The 12,077-nt window shown below is 52.1% G+C and overlaps 5 protein-coding genes across 5 annotated transcripts; 4 read left to right on the top strand and 1 right to left on the bottom strand.

The window, feature by feature from the left end:
- Positions 1-31: 31 nt before the first annotated feature.
- PODANS_1_24370 (uncharacterized protein) lies at positions 32-2,405 on the top strand (the record flags this gene model as incomplete). The annotated part of the gene is made up of 2 exons (XM_001906728.1): positions 32-2,135; positions 2,203-2,405. Coding segments are annotated over 2 exons (2,307 nt in total), but the record flags the coding sequence as incomplete, so codon positions are not given.
- Positions 2,406-4,748: 2,343 nt separating this feature from the next.
- PODANS_1_24360 (uncharacterized protein) lies at positions 4,749-5,584 on the top strand (the record flags this gene model as incomplete). The annotated part of the gene is made up of 2 exons (XM_001906727.1): positions 4,749-5,361; positions 5,430-5,584. 2 exons carry the CDS (start codon positions 4,749-4,751, stop codon positions 5,582-5,584), a joined length of 768 nt encoding a protein of 255 aa, XP_001906762.1.
- A 493-nt stretch (positions 5,585-6,077) lies between these two features.
- PODANS_1_24350 (uncharacterized protein) lies at positions 6,078-6,596 on the bottom strand (the record flags this gene model as incomplete). Its single annotated transcript, XM_001906726.1, has 2 exons — positions 6,078-6,533; positions 6,594-6,596. The coding sequence occupies 2 exons, from the start codon at positions 6,594-6,596 to the stop codon at positions 6,078-6,080; spliced, it is 459 nt and encodes a 152-aa protein (XP_001906761.1).
- Positions 6,597-7,043: 447 nt separating this feature from the next.
- Positions 7,044-8,909, top strand: PODANS_1_24340 (uncharacterized protein; the record flags this gene model as incomplete). The annotated part of the gene is made up of 1 exon (XM_001906725.1): positions 7,044-8,909. One exon carries the CDS (start codon positions 7,044-7,046, stop codon positions 8,907-8,909), a length of 1,866 nt encoding a protein of 621 aa, XP_001906760.1.
- An 896-nt stretch (positions 8,910-9,805) lies between these two features.
- PODANS_1_24330 (uncharacterized protein) lies at positions 9,806-11,357 on the top strand (the record flags this gene model as incomplete). The annotated part of the gene is made up of 2 exons (XM_001906724.1): positions 9,806-10,599; positions 10,778-11,357. Coding segments are annotated over 2 exons (1,374 nt in total), but the record flags the coding sequence as incomplete, so codon positions are not given.
- Between the last annotated feature and the right edge of the window lie 720 nt (positions 11,358-12,077).

Raw genomic sequence — 12,077 nt, 5'->3', positions numbered from 1 at the left:
ATTGCTTTCAGTTTACGAGATCGATCTATAAGTGTTCAAAATCAACGCGGTAATGCAAGTGGTAATGGCGGAGAATTTGCAGCAGCTATTCTCGCTTTGCCCATGCGGCATTCCCTGCATATGCTTGTTTTATGGACGATTCACATCAACAACCTCTCGACTGGCATTCACCTGCTCCTTCCCTTTTCTACATCATGATAAAGAAAGCTTCTCTTTGCAGGCAGGGGCACCCGTGAGGTGTCAAGGATCGGTTATGGTCTCCGGCTTTATGACCTCGATTCCTCTGAACCCACAGATCTCCTCACATTTGAGCATACTCTTTCAAAACATGGATATTGCCCAACCTGACGACGAAGAGAACCAAAACCATACAACTCCACATTTCACATGGCGCGCCGTCCTAGCTGGACTCATAATTGGTTTTTTCATCAATCTTTCCAACACTTATTATGGCCTGCGAATCGGTGCCGCCAGCCAGATGTCGATCGTTTCGGCGCTCCTCGGTTTCGTCACTTTTCAATTCCTACAGCGTTATCTTCGAATTTCTCTTAACCCCTCAGAAAATTCCCTGCTTCTCAGTGTCTCCACATCCGTAGGGTGCATGCCCGTCGCAGCTGGCTTCATCAACGTCATTCCGGCGCTAGAGTTTCTGCTCAGCTCAGAAGAGAAGGGACCACTTCTACTAAGCGCCAAAAGTCTCATTGTGTGGTCTACTGGGCTTTGCTTCTTTGGTCTCCTATTTGCTGCCGTATTTCGCAACCATTTTGTCGTGCAAGAAAAATTGCCGTGGCCTGGGGCAAAACGTGCAGCCAATCTCATCAACTCACTTTATCACCAGAATCCGCAGCCGAGCATGGGCCACCAGAGCGCCAGAGATGAGGCAAATAGACAGCCCGACAACGAAGAAGACACAGATCACAGCAGTTTTGTTAGAGGGGAGCAAGCACTTCTCACTCCCCAACCCACTATCGATGGGTTTCGGTGGGATCGTGGCATGCAAAGCCTCTTCCGAGGAACTCTCCTTTCCTGGGGCCTTGGTATGATTGTTTACTTTGTTCCAGTCTTGCGCGAGATCCCAGTCTTTGGGCGCACTGCGTCCAAGAACTGGTTGTGGTCTGTTGATCTCTCTCCGGGATTCTTTGGCCAGGGCATGATGACAGGTCCTACCGTTCCGCTACATACGATGATGGGTGCCGTTGCTGGCTGGGGAACTTTGTCACCGTATGCAAAGAAACAAGGTTGGGCCCCGGGCAATGTTGATGACTGGGAAAACGGAGCAAGGGGCTGGATAATCTGGGTCGCTCTGGCCTCGCTACTTGCTGACGCATTCGTCAAACTCGGGTGGTTTACCTGGCGGGAAGTTGTCCTTTTTAGCGACGACACAGCAATTATGTACGGAGAAAACGAAGATGAGATCAACACCGGCCATGATTACCCATCATCGATGATCGGAAGAAGACGGTTGATCTTCTACTTCTTGGTGTCGGCTATAATCTGTGCAGCAAGTGTGCATGTTACTTTTGGCTCTGTCGTGCCATGGTACTACACTGGTTTGGCTCTCACTTTGGCCCTTCCTACAGCGGTAGTCGGGATCAGGTCTATCGCAGAAACTGACCACAACCCCGAATGCGCTTTAGGTATGTTCTTCAATGAGCACGTTTTGGCGAAGTGCTTATACCTACTAGTATCACACCTTGTATTTGGGACATTTCTATCCTCTTCGAATCCTAACGCAATCCTCATCGACCTCTTCTCTGCAGCAGTCTCACAGGCTGGTGCAAGCCAGTCAGGAGACATCTCCCATAACTTCAGGATTGGACAGCTTGTTGGATCAAGCCCAAAAGTTCAGCTTCATGGACACATAATTGGGTCAATTCTTGGCGCGCTCGTCTCGTGTGGTGCCTACAGACTGTACGTGTCGCAACATTCGATTCCAGGGCCCCTATTCAGAATCCCTGCTGCATTTCTATTCATAAACACGGCAAGAGTGGCGATAGGCCATGGTCTTCCAGAAGGTGTCGCCCCATTCGCAATAGGGGCAGCACTGTTCTCTGGCATGAGCACCATCGTCAAGATGAGATATGCAAATCGGTGGTGGCAGACGTTTATTCCCACGGGTGTTTCCTTTGCAATCGGTTAGTTTGTGGCTTTCGGATCTGCTTGAGGGGCAGAATGTGGTGACTAACCCAAGTGTCCTACCAGGGATTTACAACACGCCATCCTTCACGATCACCCGCATAGTGGGGGCTGTGTTCTACTGGGCATGTGCAAATTTCGGGCGTGAAAAGGGAAGGAAGAACAATGATTTGCTCGTGCTCGCCAGTGGGCTTGTTTTGGGCGAGTCCGTCGCGAGCCTCACAGGTCTTGTTTCTACGATGATGTTTAAAAGGTTTGGTGGGCACTAAGATTGATACAGCGAATGTAGGAGGGTTTCCTATTATTTCTTGTGTCATTGTTCCAAAAAGGAAGGGAAATAAGTTGGTATTGTCCTGTTGCTAATGAGCAAGCTTTGCGGTGCTCTCTGTCGAGGTTTGTTTACCCATGATATGCTGTTACCGAGGAGATGTCAGGGGTTCAGGGGGTTTTGGCATGGACGCGCCAAGACACACTTCAAGGGGGCCACAGATGGGTCAAGTAGAGACAATGGAGAAATCTCGCACTGATCAAAGGCAACAAAGCCAAGATTATCAGGGTTCTTCGTGTTGCACAAGAATCTTATCTCTTCTCAAGTTCGATAATTGCAGCTATTCACTTGTGTCATGGAAATAGTGGCACAATTTACGACGGAACATGAAGTGGCGTCATTGGGGTTGCAAGTTGCATCACGACATGCTGACAACCATACGAGACACATTCAGTGGCCGTTTGGACGACGGAGAAGAGCCGATGCTCCGAGTGAGATTCCCCAGCATCACGTCGACCTGCTGAAGTTGGGTAGGGTGGTGTGGTTGAGATCATGGAGCTCGCAGATGAGTGGTTGACCACTTGTTGACACAGGACGGTGTGGAGGGGCGGTTCATCAGGTATGTCACTCGCCAAAAACGACCCAAACGAAATACCTTGGTACTTTTAATGAGCACAGAAGAGAGGATGTGTAACGGTCAGAAGTATCGTGTGAAACAGGCAATCGCATGATATATGTGCTGCTTACTTGGGCATTGCGCTTGGTGCGAGAAAGATCAAGAGGTTTGGTGATTTCAGAAAGTACTTTGCTGTAGGTAGCTGCATTCTGGGACAGTATCACCCGTGATGGAGGGGATGAGGAACCATGGCTCCACCATTACGATTCCCTGGAATTTGAGCTGTCCCTCTTGTGGGTTGGTTCCGGAACCTGCGGTATAGGTACATTTGACCCCAAGATCTTCCAAGCAGGCGAAGTGAGGGCTCTCGAATCGAATACTCCATCCTCTCACCCACTCGCTCTACGTCCACAAGGGCGGTCAGGTATGGTATCGTATCGTGTGTGAAAAAGCGCTGGCTGGGAGAAAGCAATCTCAATGCAGCCGTGCTGAAGAAGCCGAAGCTTTCGTACCATAGCATCATCAAAGCTCCAAGAACCCCACTGAAACGTCACCAAGTGGGAGCCAATCGCCTGGTCCGTGCGGGCTGGGGAAGTTCGGCTTCTGGTGGCGCCTCTTCAGCCGTGATGCACGGTTATCCCCGTTGTTGATGGCGGTTTGCAAAACTTCACGGTATCGGCTACAAAGCTGGGCTTCATTGGACTAAGGTACTCTGAGGATTCTCCTCCTGCCAGTGAGAAGAGAAACAAATCTTTGAAGAGACAGAGAGTGCCGCCTGGCTATCATATTTCCACAAAAGCAAGAAAACGGCGGCTGGGCCAAGCTGGCGCTCAATGAGCGAATGGGACTACAGCAATGAGGGCCACAGCGGGCGATGAAGGGAGGTCCCTCCAAACCCACCGGGCCGGGCGGGCGAGCGCTGGACAAATTAATCAAGCCCATATATCAGCTTCCACACGATAGAATAATGATAATCGGCAACCTCATGCACGATGACTCTTGAAGTAGGTGGCTGAACCGTCAAGTAGCATACAGCCACTAAATAGAATATTTAGGCATGAAAAAGGAAACCCGAAAGTGAACCTGGTGGGTGTCAGCTTGCGCAAGTAGGTATACGATAGGTGGTAGGATCTTTGCAAGTCTCCATTTTTTGTCCATGGGCTCGCGGCTGGCCACCTCTACCGCGACCTCGCATCCTGACCCCGACATTGCCCATTGCCTCTCTTCGCCCGTCGGTCAATTCACCGTGTGGAAGCTTTCGTTTTCTGCTTTTCCATCCCTTCTTTGCACGCGCATCCCGCCATCTCCTTTTTGTACATACGCACCGACCCTTCCCACCCACCGCACAACCAGGGCACTGGCGATCCGCCATCTGAGCTTCGCGACACGAAATAGTGGAAGGGAACGACCACGGCCACCACCGCCTCTTGTTATTCCTGTTTGCCCGAAAATCTTATCAGGAGCGCGCCTGACCATACTGCAACTCCCTGTCGCAAATTGATGCCACCAAACAGACGACTACAATCAATTCCGTCTCACCGTCACCGTCGCCTGCCCGCCGTTTCCGGAAGTCATTGAACAACACCGGAAGGCGGTCTGTCTATCTCTCAGCTTGGGGTCTGGGGTCTGTCGCATCAATACAGCCACCGTCGCTCTACCAGTGAAAGCCACCGCCATCTATCTCGTTGATATCCTTTGGTTTTGGTATTTTGCAGCCACCAACACATCATGGCCGACATTAAGCCAGACACGAGCACCGCACAGCCGCGACCGTCGAATGAGGAGCCAACAGCCTCTCCACAACAACAAGAGCCGGAACAGACGGGAGTGACCGTGCCGTCAAAGACACCAGAGAGCGCTGAACCAGTAGTATCTCCATCCGAGGTGGTGACAAGCTCACCTGCCGAACCGAAAGGAAAGAACACGGAGGAGGAAGCCCCGCCATTATCACAACCACCCCTCGGCAAGACAGCTCTGACCGCTGCGCCAGCAAGAGACGATGACTCCCTTTCAATAGAGCCTACAGCCGCTCTGCCTCCCGCGGCCATATCCGATTCTGTTTCGCCGTCTTCCCCGGTCTGCACCATCACGCTGCTGCTCCCTACCGGTGCGCGACACCCGTACAAGATCGACGAGAAGTACCTCTCGAAGCGGGGTGTTGATATTCCAGAATATCTCGAGGGTGGGGGGGTCAAGGACCCGTTCAGTATATCAGTGTACAAGCTCAAGGAGCTGATCTTGAGGGAGTGGAGGGACGAGTGGGAGGGCAGGCCGGCGAGTCCAACCAGTATCAGGTTGATTCATTTCGGAAAGTTACTGGACGATAAGGAGCCGTTGAAGAGTATGTTCCGTCCCTTGTCCTCAGGATCGGGATCGCCCTGTTGGCAGACAATGCTAACAAGCCTACAGAATACCAACTGAGCAAAGATGCCCCCAACGTTGTGCACATGTCGGTACGGCCAGCAGAGATGATGGAGGAAGACGACGGCGCCAAAGGTGGGAAGGCCAGCTCCCGTGAGGGCAGGACAAGGGAGGGCGGGGGCGGCTGCTGTGTAATTCTATGAGGGAAAGGCCGCCCTTATCTTGTTTTCTTGTCTTTGGCGTTACGACGTCAACAATCCGACTGACTTGCATTTGTATTGGCATGGAGCTTGGCTGGTTTTTGGTTGGTCTTACAGGTACAATCCTTTTCCATCTTTTTCGTACATTGTGGGAATCTGGCTGGGTGGAGCGGCGTTGAATGAGCGTGTAAATTTCGGGTTTATACATAGTTGGCGGTTCTTTAGGAATGGTATTTGTATCTGAGATTCTATCGCACCACTGTTGGTGCAATCTTTCGGACGCCATTGGTCCACAATACGGCATATCGGTCCCACCTTAGGAACACTGCACCATCTGTATGAAGAGTATGGCATCAGGGCGGTGTAAAAGGGGTTTGTGGTTGAAGAGTTTGATGGTAGTTTATTGATGCCATTTGATTCGTAATACTTCCCTGCCCCCATCTACTCCTCTCCTACTTGCCGTCCAACCCTCCCACTTCCTGACAAAATCTCCGCTTTACATCTTCACCTTGCGCTCGATCTCCTCGTGCACACTGATGTTCGCTCCGTTCTCCTCCCCAGTAAATACATCCTCCCATTCAATAATGCCGTCCCGTCCAGTCAAGATCTCTTCGTGAATGCTAGGTGTGCTGTTGCCGCCCAGGCACAGGGGCTTCCATGTTCCTTCACGAGTGATCTTGAGCTCCATGCCTCTGCGGACTGGCTCGGCGATGCCATATGTGCGACGGAGTGTCTCCATCTTGAGCTGCTCGCGGGTGGCCTCCCACTGTTTTAAGCGGGCCTCGAGAGGGTGGGCGGAGATGGCTTGGGTCGCGGGAGTTGTGAGAGGGTTGGCGCCGACACCAGCGCGAAGTGTGTCGTGAAGACCAGGTGCTGATGGAGCAACATGGGCGCGGGTGGGCTGATGGGTGAAGGAGGAGGAGGGGTTGGACTCTGGGACGATGCGGAGAGACTGAATATAGGGAGCAGCATTAGCGGGCGGATGGCGGTGGAGGGGTTGGCTGCAACTTACCATCTTGATAGCTTCTTTGGGGTCTGTTGTTTTGTGTTGAATATTTATGAGTATCGGAGTTCGGTTGATTCTGTCACCAGAATTCAAGAGTGATCGCAGCCTGGTTTCGTGGTCAAACTGACTGTGGTTTTATGGCGTCGTTAGAGGAAGCTCAGAGCTGGCTGCTACAATTGTCAAGGCTCCAGCAGCCTCGCGTCGCTGCTTGCCTGCCGTCGTTCGCAACGTCGGATGGAAAAGCGGGTCCAGGCTTCAAGCCAAGGTTTATGTAATCCATCCCCCGCTAACCCACTCCCCAGATTTGCTGGGACCCTTGTCCGTGCCCACGCCCATTGACGAACAGGGGCCTTGAATGACATCCTTTCCAAGTGACGGTGTTGAAGGTGGTCACTTCATTTCCAAGCTTTATCTGTTTCATTCCGTTTCTTTGTAAAATATAAGGGAGACTTTGAGATGCGTGTCCCTCCCCCACCTTTCGTCAAACGGCTCACCAGCCCACCCGTCATCAACATCAAATCAGGAGCTACCTTTTTCCGCCGACATCCCTCCTCTCTGCCTCCACCAAATCAACATGCTCATCTGCAGCCACCCAAGAATGATAACCCCCCGCTATTCAAGGGAATCTCGTTCCAGGTCCCCTCGCATCTTTCCCAGTCACCTCAGCAAAATGAGTCCAGCTGGGTAGTCGTCGGCCCTTCACGCTCCGGCAAAACCACCTTTCTTCAGATGCTCCGTGGAGAGCTCCATTGCTCCCCAATCTCGGCGAGGACATGGCCTTGGCTCACACAACACAACCTCACCCCTCAAACAGCTATCAAATACGTCGGATTCTACGGCAAGGGGATATCAGAGGTCACCACTTCGGCTTACCTGTCAGCGAGATATGAGAGTCTGAGAGAAGACACAGACTTTTCTCTCAAGGAACATCTACTTGGCCAGACGCAGTTCAACCTAGGCCATATTCCAGGGGAGCATGTCATCAGTCAGCATCTTTTCGACAAAGTTGTCGAAGACCTGAGTTTGGTCGAGCTGCTGGATACCCCTGTGGCCTTCTTGTCAAATGGGCAGTCAAGGCGAGCGGCGATTGCCAAGGCTTTGATGGCGGAACCGGAGGTACTCTTGCTGGACGAGCCGTTTGTGGGGCTGGATCCTGGAGCGTCCAGGGCCCTGAGTGTGATGTTGAAGACGCTGGCCGAGAGAGCCAGTCCGAGGGTGGTCATTAGTTGCCGACCACAGGATCCGCTGCCAGGCTGGATAAAAAGGGTCGTATATTTGGAAGGAGCAGGAGAGATGGCTATCGCCGGTCAACTGGGAATTGAGGGCGCCGAGGATGCATTTGTAAAGGAGGCGGGCGGGGGAAGTCAGGTGGATATCATTACGGAGGCCGATGAGGGCGCGCTGGGAGAGCCGCTGGTTGAGATGAACGGCTGCAAAGTGCGCTACGGAAACAAAATTGCTCTCGGAAACTGGGATGGTGGTCTACACTGGACTGTCCGGAGAGGTCAAAGATGGGGCGTCTTTGGGCCCAATGGATCAGGCAAGACGACGATTGTAGCATTGCTTTGTTCTGACCATCCCCAGACATATTCGCTTCCCATCAAACTATTTGGACGCAACCGAATGCCGGAGCCGGGATCTGGTGAGCGGCCTCTGACTTTCTGGGATATCCAATCTCGCATTGGGCATTCTAGCCCTGAGATTCACAAGCACATGCCTCGTGGCTTGAACGTTCAACAAGTGCTGGAGAGCGCTTGGGCTGATACTTTCAAGGGCGTTCCCAAGTTGGACGAGGACGCCAAACAGAAAGTGAAGGCAACACTCAGGTGGTTTGAGAAGGAACTTAATCCTAGGTACTCAAAGGACAAAGACGGGCCCCGTGATGATGTCGCCTGGGCCCAGGATTATTTGTTTGGCGGCCTGTCCTTCAGTGCGCAACGAGTGTTGCTGTTTCTTCGCGCCATCATTAAACATCCGGACATTGTGGTTTTGGATGAAGCCTTTAGCGGTATGGATGAGTATGTGCGGGACAAGTGCATGCTCTTCCTAGCTTGCGGCGAGGAAAAAGCATACGCCGCTGACAGAACTGTCGTGGAACATCCTGCACCGGAGAAGATCAAAGTGAAGGGACTGGGCGAGGACCAAGCACTGATCTGTATCAGCCATGTCAAGGAGGAGGTCCCAGATTGCGTCAAGGAGTGGTTGTGCCTTCCAGAGCCAAACATGGGGCTCCCGGCTCGCTTTGGACAACTGGGGAAGCCGTTGAGGACGGATGAGGATACTTGGATGCACACCATCTGGGGCCTTAATAGAAGAAACTAGGCCATGCACCTTATGTTACCGGGAAAGGTTCCTCATACGCCATTCTTTGGGCGCTGCATTTGCCATACCTGACCTTGGGCCGGTAAACCTATTCCGACTCCTGGGACGAGCGGTTACCCTGTAACATCTGGTCCATCCTCCCTCGCTCTCTTTTTCAAGCCAACAGACAATGTGCGTGTCTCAGAGGAATCACGGCAGTAGTACAACAGCACAATAGATGAGATAATATGCCAAAACGGTAACATTCGAAACCAACTCTAGGCCCGATGATACCAACCCACCAGGATGGACCACTCACGTGGTGTCATGGCTTCCTCGGTTCCAAACCAGGATTCGTTTGCGTCCGGAAATCTGGTGCTGCAGTGCTACCCTCAAGCTGACTGTTTTAGCCGTCTCTGGGAGTCGAATGCCAAGGACCGAACATGATGACGGATGATGGGGGCCACAATTGGTACTTCTCAGCTCTTCAGAGTGGCCTTTCAGAGCTTTCTCTTGTCTAATCTCACTCTTGGGCATAGCAGTCGTGAGATTCAGAGCCATTTCTCGTCAGCAAATTGCGCAATACCGATCCAGGGCGAAGTGACAAGTCATGAAATTGGAAAGGCTGTCAGGAAAGAATTCAAAAAGAAATGGAAGATTTCTCTCATCTCTGGGAACGTCAGGTTACTGTTTTGAGGGATAACTTCTCGGCAGACAGCAGTGTACGGGCGCCGACGTCCGGGTCTCCAAGCCTCCAACGCGGTGATGGGGGCAGAGATTATGACACCCATGAGTCTGAGCATGGATGGGACGACAAGATCAACTCGGTAGTCGATGCTCTAGACGAGTTGGCTCTGTGCGTGTCCGTTCTTCTTTGGCTTCCTTCCCCTCATCTATTCTCATCTCGGCAATGCTGACAGGTATTCTCAAGACAATCACCTACCGGAAAGACCAACACTACCGCCACTCAAAGTCCCCGGACACCTTGGTTTCCGGATGGGGATGCTTACACCGAGACGGTGCCTCTGAGGTCAAGTAAGATTCAAGCTCTGCCTGTTCTTCCATGGCCGACAGATCCGCCTACTCCATCTCCATCACTATGGCCACCTCAACAAAATCAGAAAGATCATCAGGAGCAGTTGCTGTGCCCACATTACACCGCCCGCCAGCTTCCCTTGTCCCCATCTACACTGTCAAGCCGAACAGCAGTCCCAGGCTCCACGACGGTGACGCCAGCAACCACGCTTCACTCACCACTGCCGTTCATCCAATCAGTCCCACCCTCATCTGTATCAGCCCTCTGTCTATCCTGGGCACCGCCGCTGGCTCGCCCTGGACCTGACGGCCAGCTTTTCAGCCCCAGCTTACCAACAAATACTGAAGCCGTCAGGACATGTTTCAAAAAGAGAGGCTGGAAGGTGCAATGTCGGCTGATTCCCAACGACTATAGCACATCAGCGGTCGAGACGGTGGTTGATAAGTTTCTTGCCCAGAGCCAGAACCAGACAGTTCAACATGAAAAGAGGAATAGATCTCGGAGTGAAGTTACGTCAAGGGGTGGAGAGCTGTTGATTGTATATTATCACGGGTTTGGAGCCACAGAAGAGGATGGGAGGCTGAGGTTTAGCAGGTATTACTCCTTTCCACATTTCCCACTTCAAAACTCGATCTTTCCACATATGGACTCGTGGATCGGTAATCCTAACCCTAAGTAGTGACGAAGGAAGCCATTTTTACTGGGATGATGTGCGCGACCCAATCATGCAACATCCAGGGGATGTTCTTCTCATATTCGACTGCACGGCCCCTTTCCCACTGTCGTCCTCCAAGAGTAATCGACCACAACAATCTCATACTGGGGAGGAAGCCGAACCCCCTCAAGAAATCAGGCTTTTTATGGGCCCTGGTGTGCTCTCTAGAAAGGGAACGAAACAGGTGCTCGGCGTGTGTGTCCCTTCTTTGTTGGCTTCGGGAAGATCAAGATTTGGAGCAGAGCCATTGAATATCTCGTTCAAACTGTCAAAAGAAAAGCAAAAACCAGAAATGGCTGAGAAGCCTCGTGCACGACCAAGGTCACTTTTGCTGCCCGGATTTGATCTGAACGATCTGGAACCCTCAGATTCGGTTGAGCCTCAAGGTGACCAAGGAGCAGCACAGCCAGAGCTCGAACAGTCGGGTTCCCCGTGGAAGCTCGACGACACCATGACAAAAGCGCTCTGCAGAATCCTGGACAGAGATCGAAACCGAGTGAAGACGGAGGTGGGGATGAACGAGATATTGTCTGTGCAACGGTTATGCAGTCTTGTTAGGGAAGACATACGACAGACATCAACTCTACCATCGACAATAGGATCGGAGCAAAGAGAAGCGATAAGGGAAGTGGAGAGGGGGTTGGCAGGAAGGGTATTTGTCACACAACTTGGTGGGGGACAGATACAGGACATTTACCTGCCTTGTCTTGGTGCTTGATATCGAGTGCAATAACTCATGGATCAAGGCGGTGTGTCATCTGGATTGGCTGAGGAAGGAGTAACCGTAAATAGGTCGCGACTGCTCCGGGTTCTATACACCAGGAAGGAACAACAGTGCCCTGAATGATGATGCCACAGGCATGGAGACACCTGCGGACGACCCCTGCCAGTTTCACCAGACCACGCAAGCACCTTGAGCTAGGTCCCTTATTTGGTCTTCCCAACCTCCTGTTATTCAGCACTACGACATCGGTAGAGCAACATAGCCTTCTCGTTCTCACTCCGCCTCAAATCACGTCGGTTGACATACATCCCTCACTTATTTCACTTTGCTGGTTTCCATTCCAGCATTCGACATCTCCACGGGTATTGTTTCCGAATCATCGCACAGGCCAATCCATGCGGTCGATGAACGGCGACTCTTCTGCAGCAAACTGATCAACCACACCATCGGCGGGCCTCCACGCGCCAAGCCCCACCTTTTCAAGGCACAGGTCCACCTAAACGGCCCTGTCATTGGCCCGTGCAGCCGCTACAGCACGACACCGAACCCCAGCAAAGTGGAGTTGCCCCAGCAACAGCGGGGAAGTAAGGGAGACAACATTACGACCCAACGAAGCGCACACGCTGGATTTGCAGAATCCCATGTATTGAGCCCGCAGCCCCGTTCAAAGCTCTCCTCTGCGCTTTGTTCAAGTGTACCCCATTTTCAACTTGC

The sequence above is a fragment of the Podospora anserina genome, chromosome 1 (genome assembly GCF_000226545.1).
Source record: "Podospora anserina S mat+ genomic DNA chromosome 1, supercontig 6".
NCBI classification, from domain to species: Eukaryota; Fungi; Ascomycota; class Sordariomycetes; order Sordariales; family Podosporaceae; genus Podospora; species Podospora anserina.
Note: the sequence above shows the minus strand (reverse complement) of the source record. Positions and strands in the feature narration are given on the sequence as shown.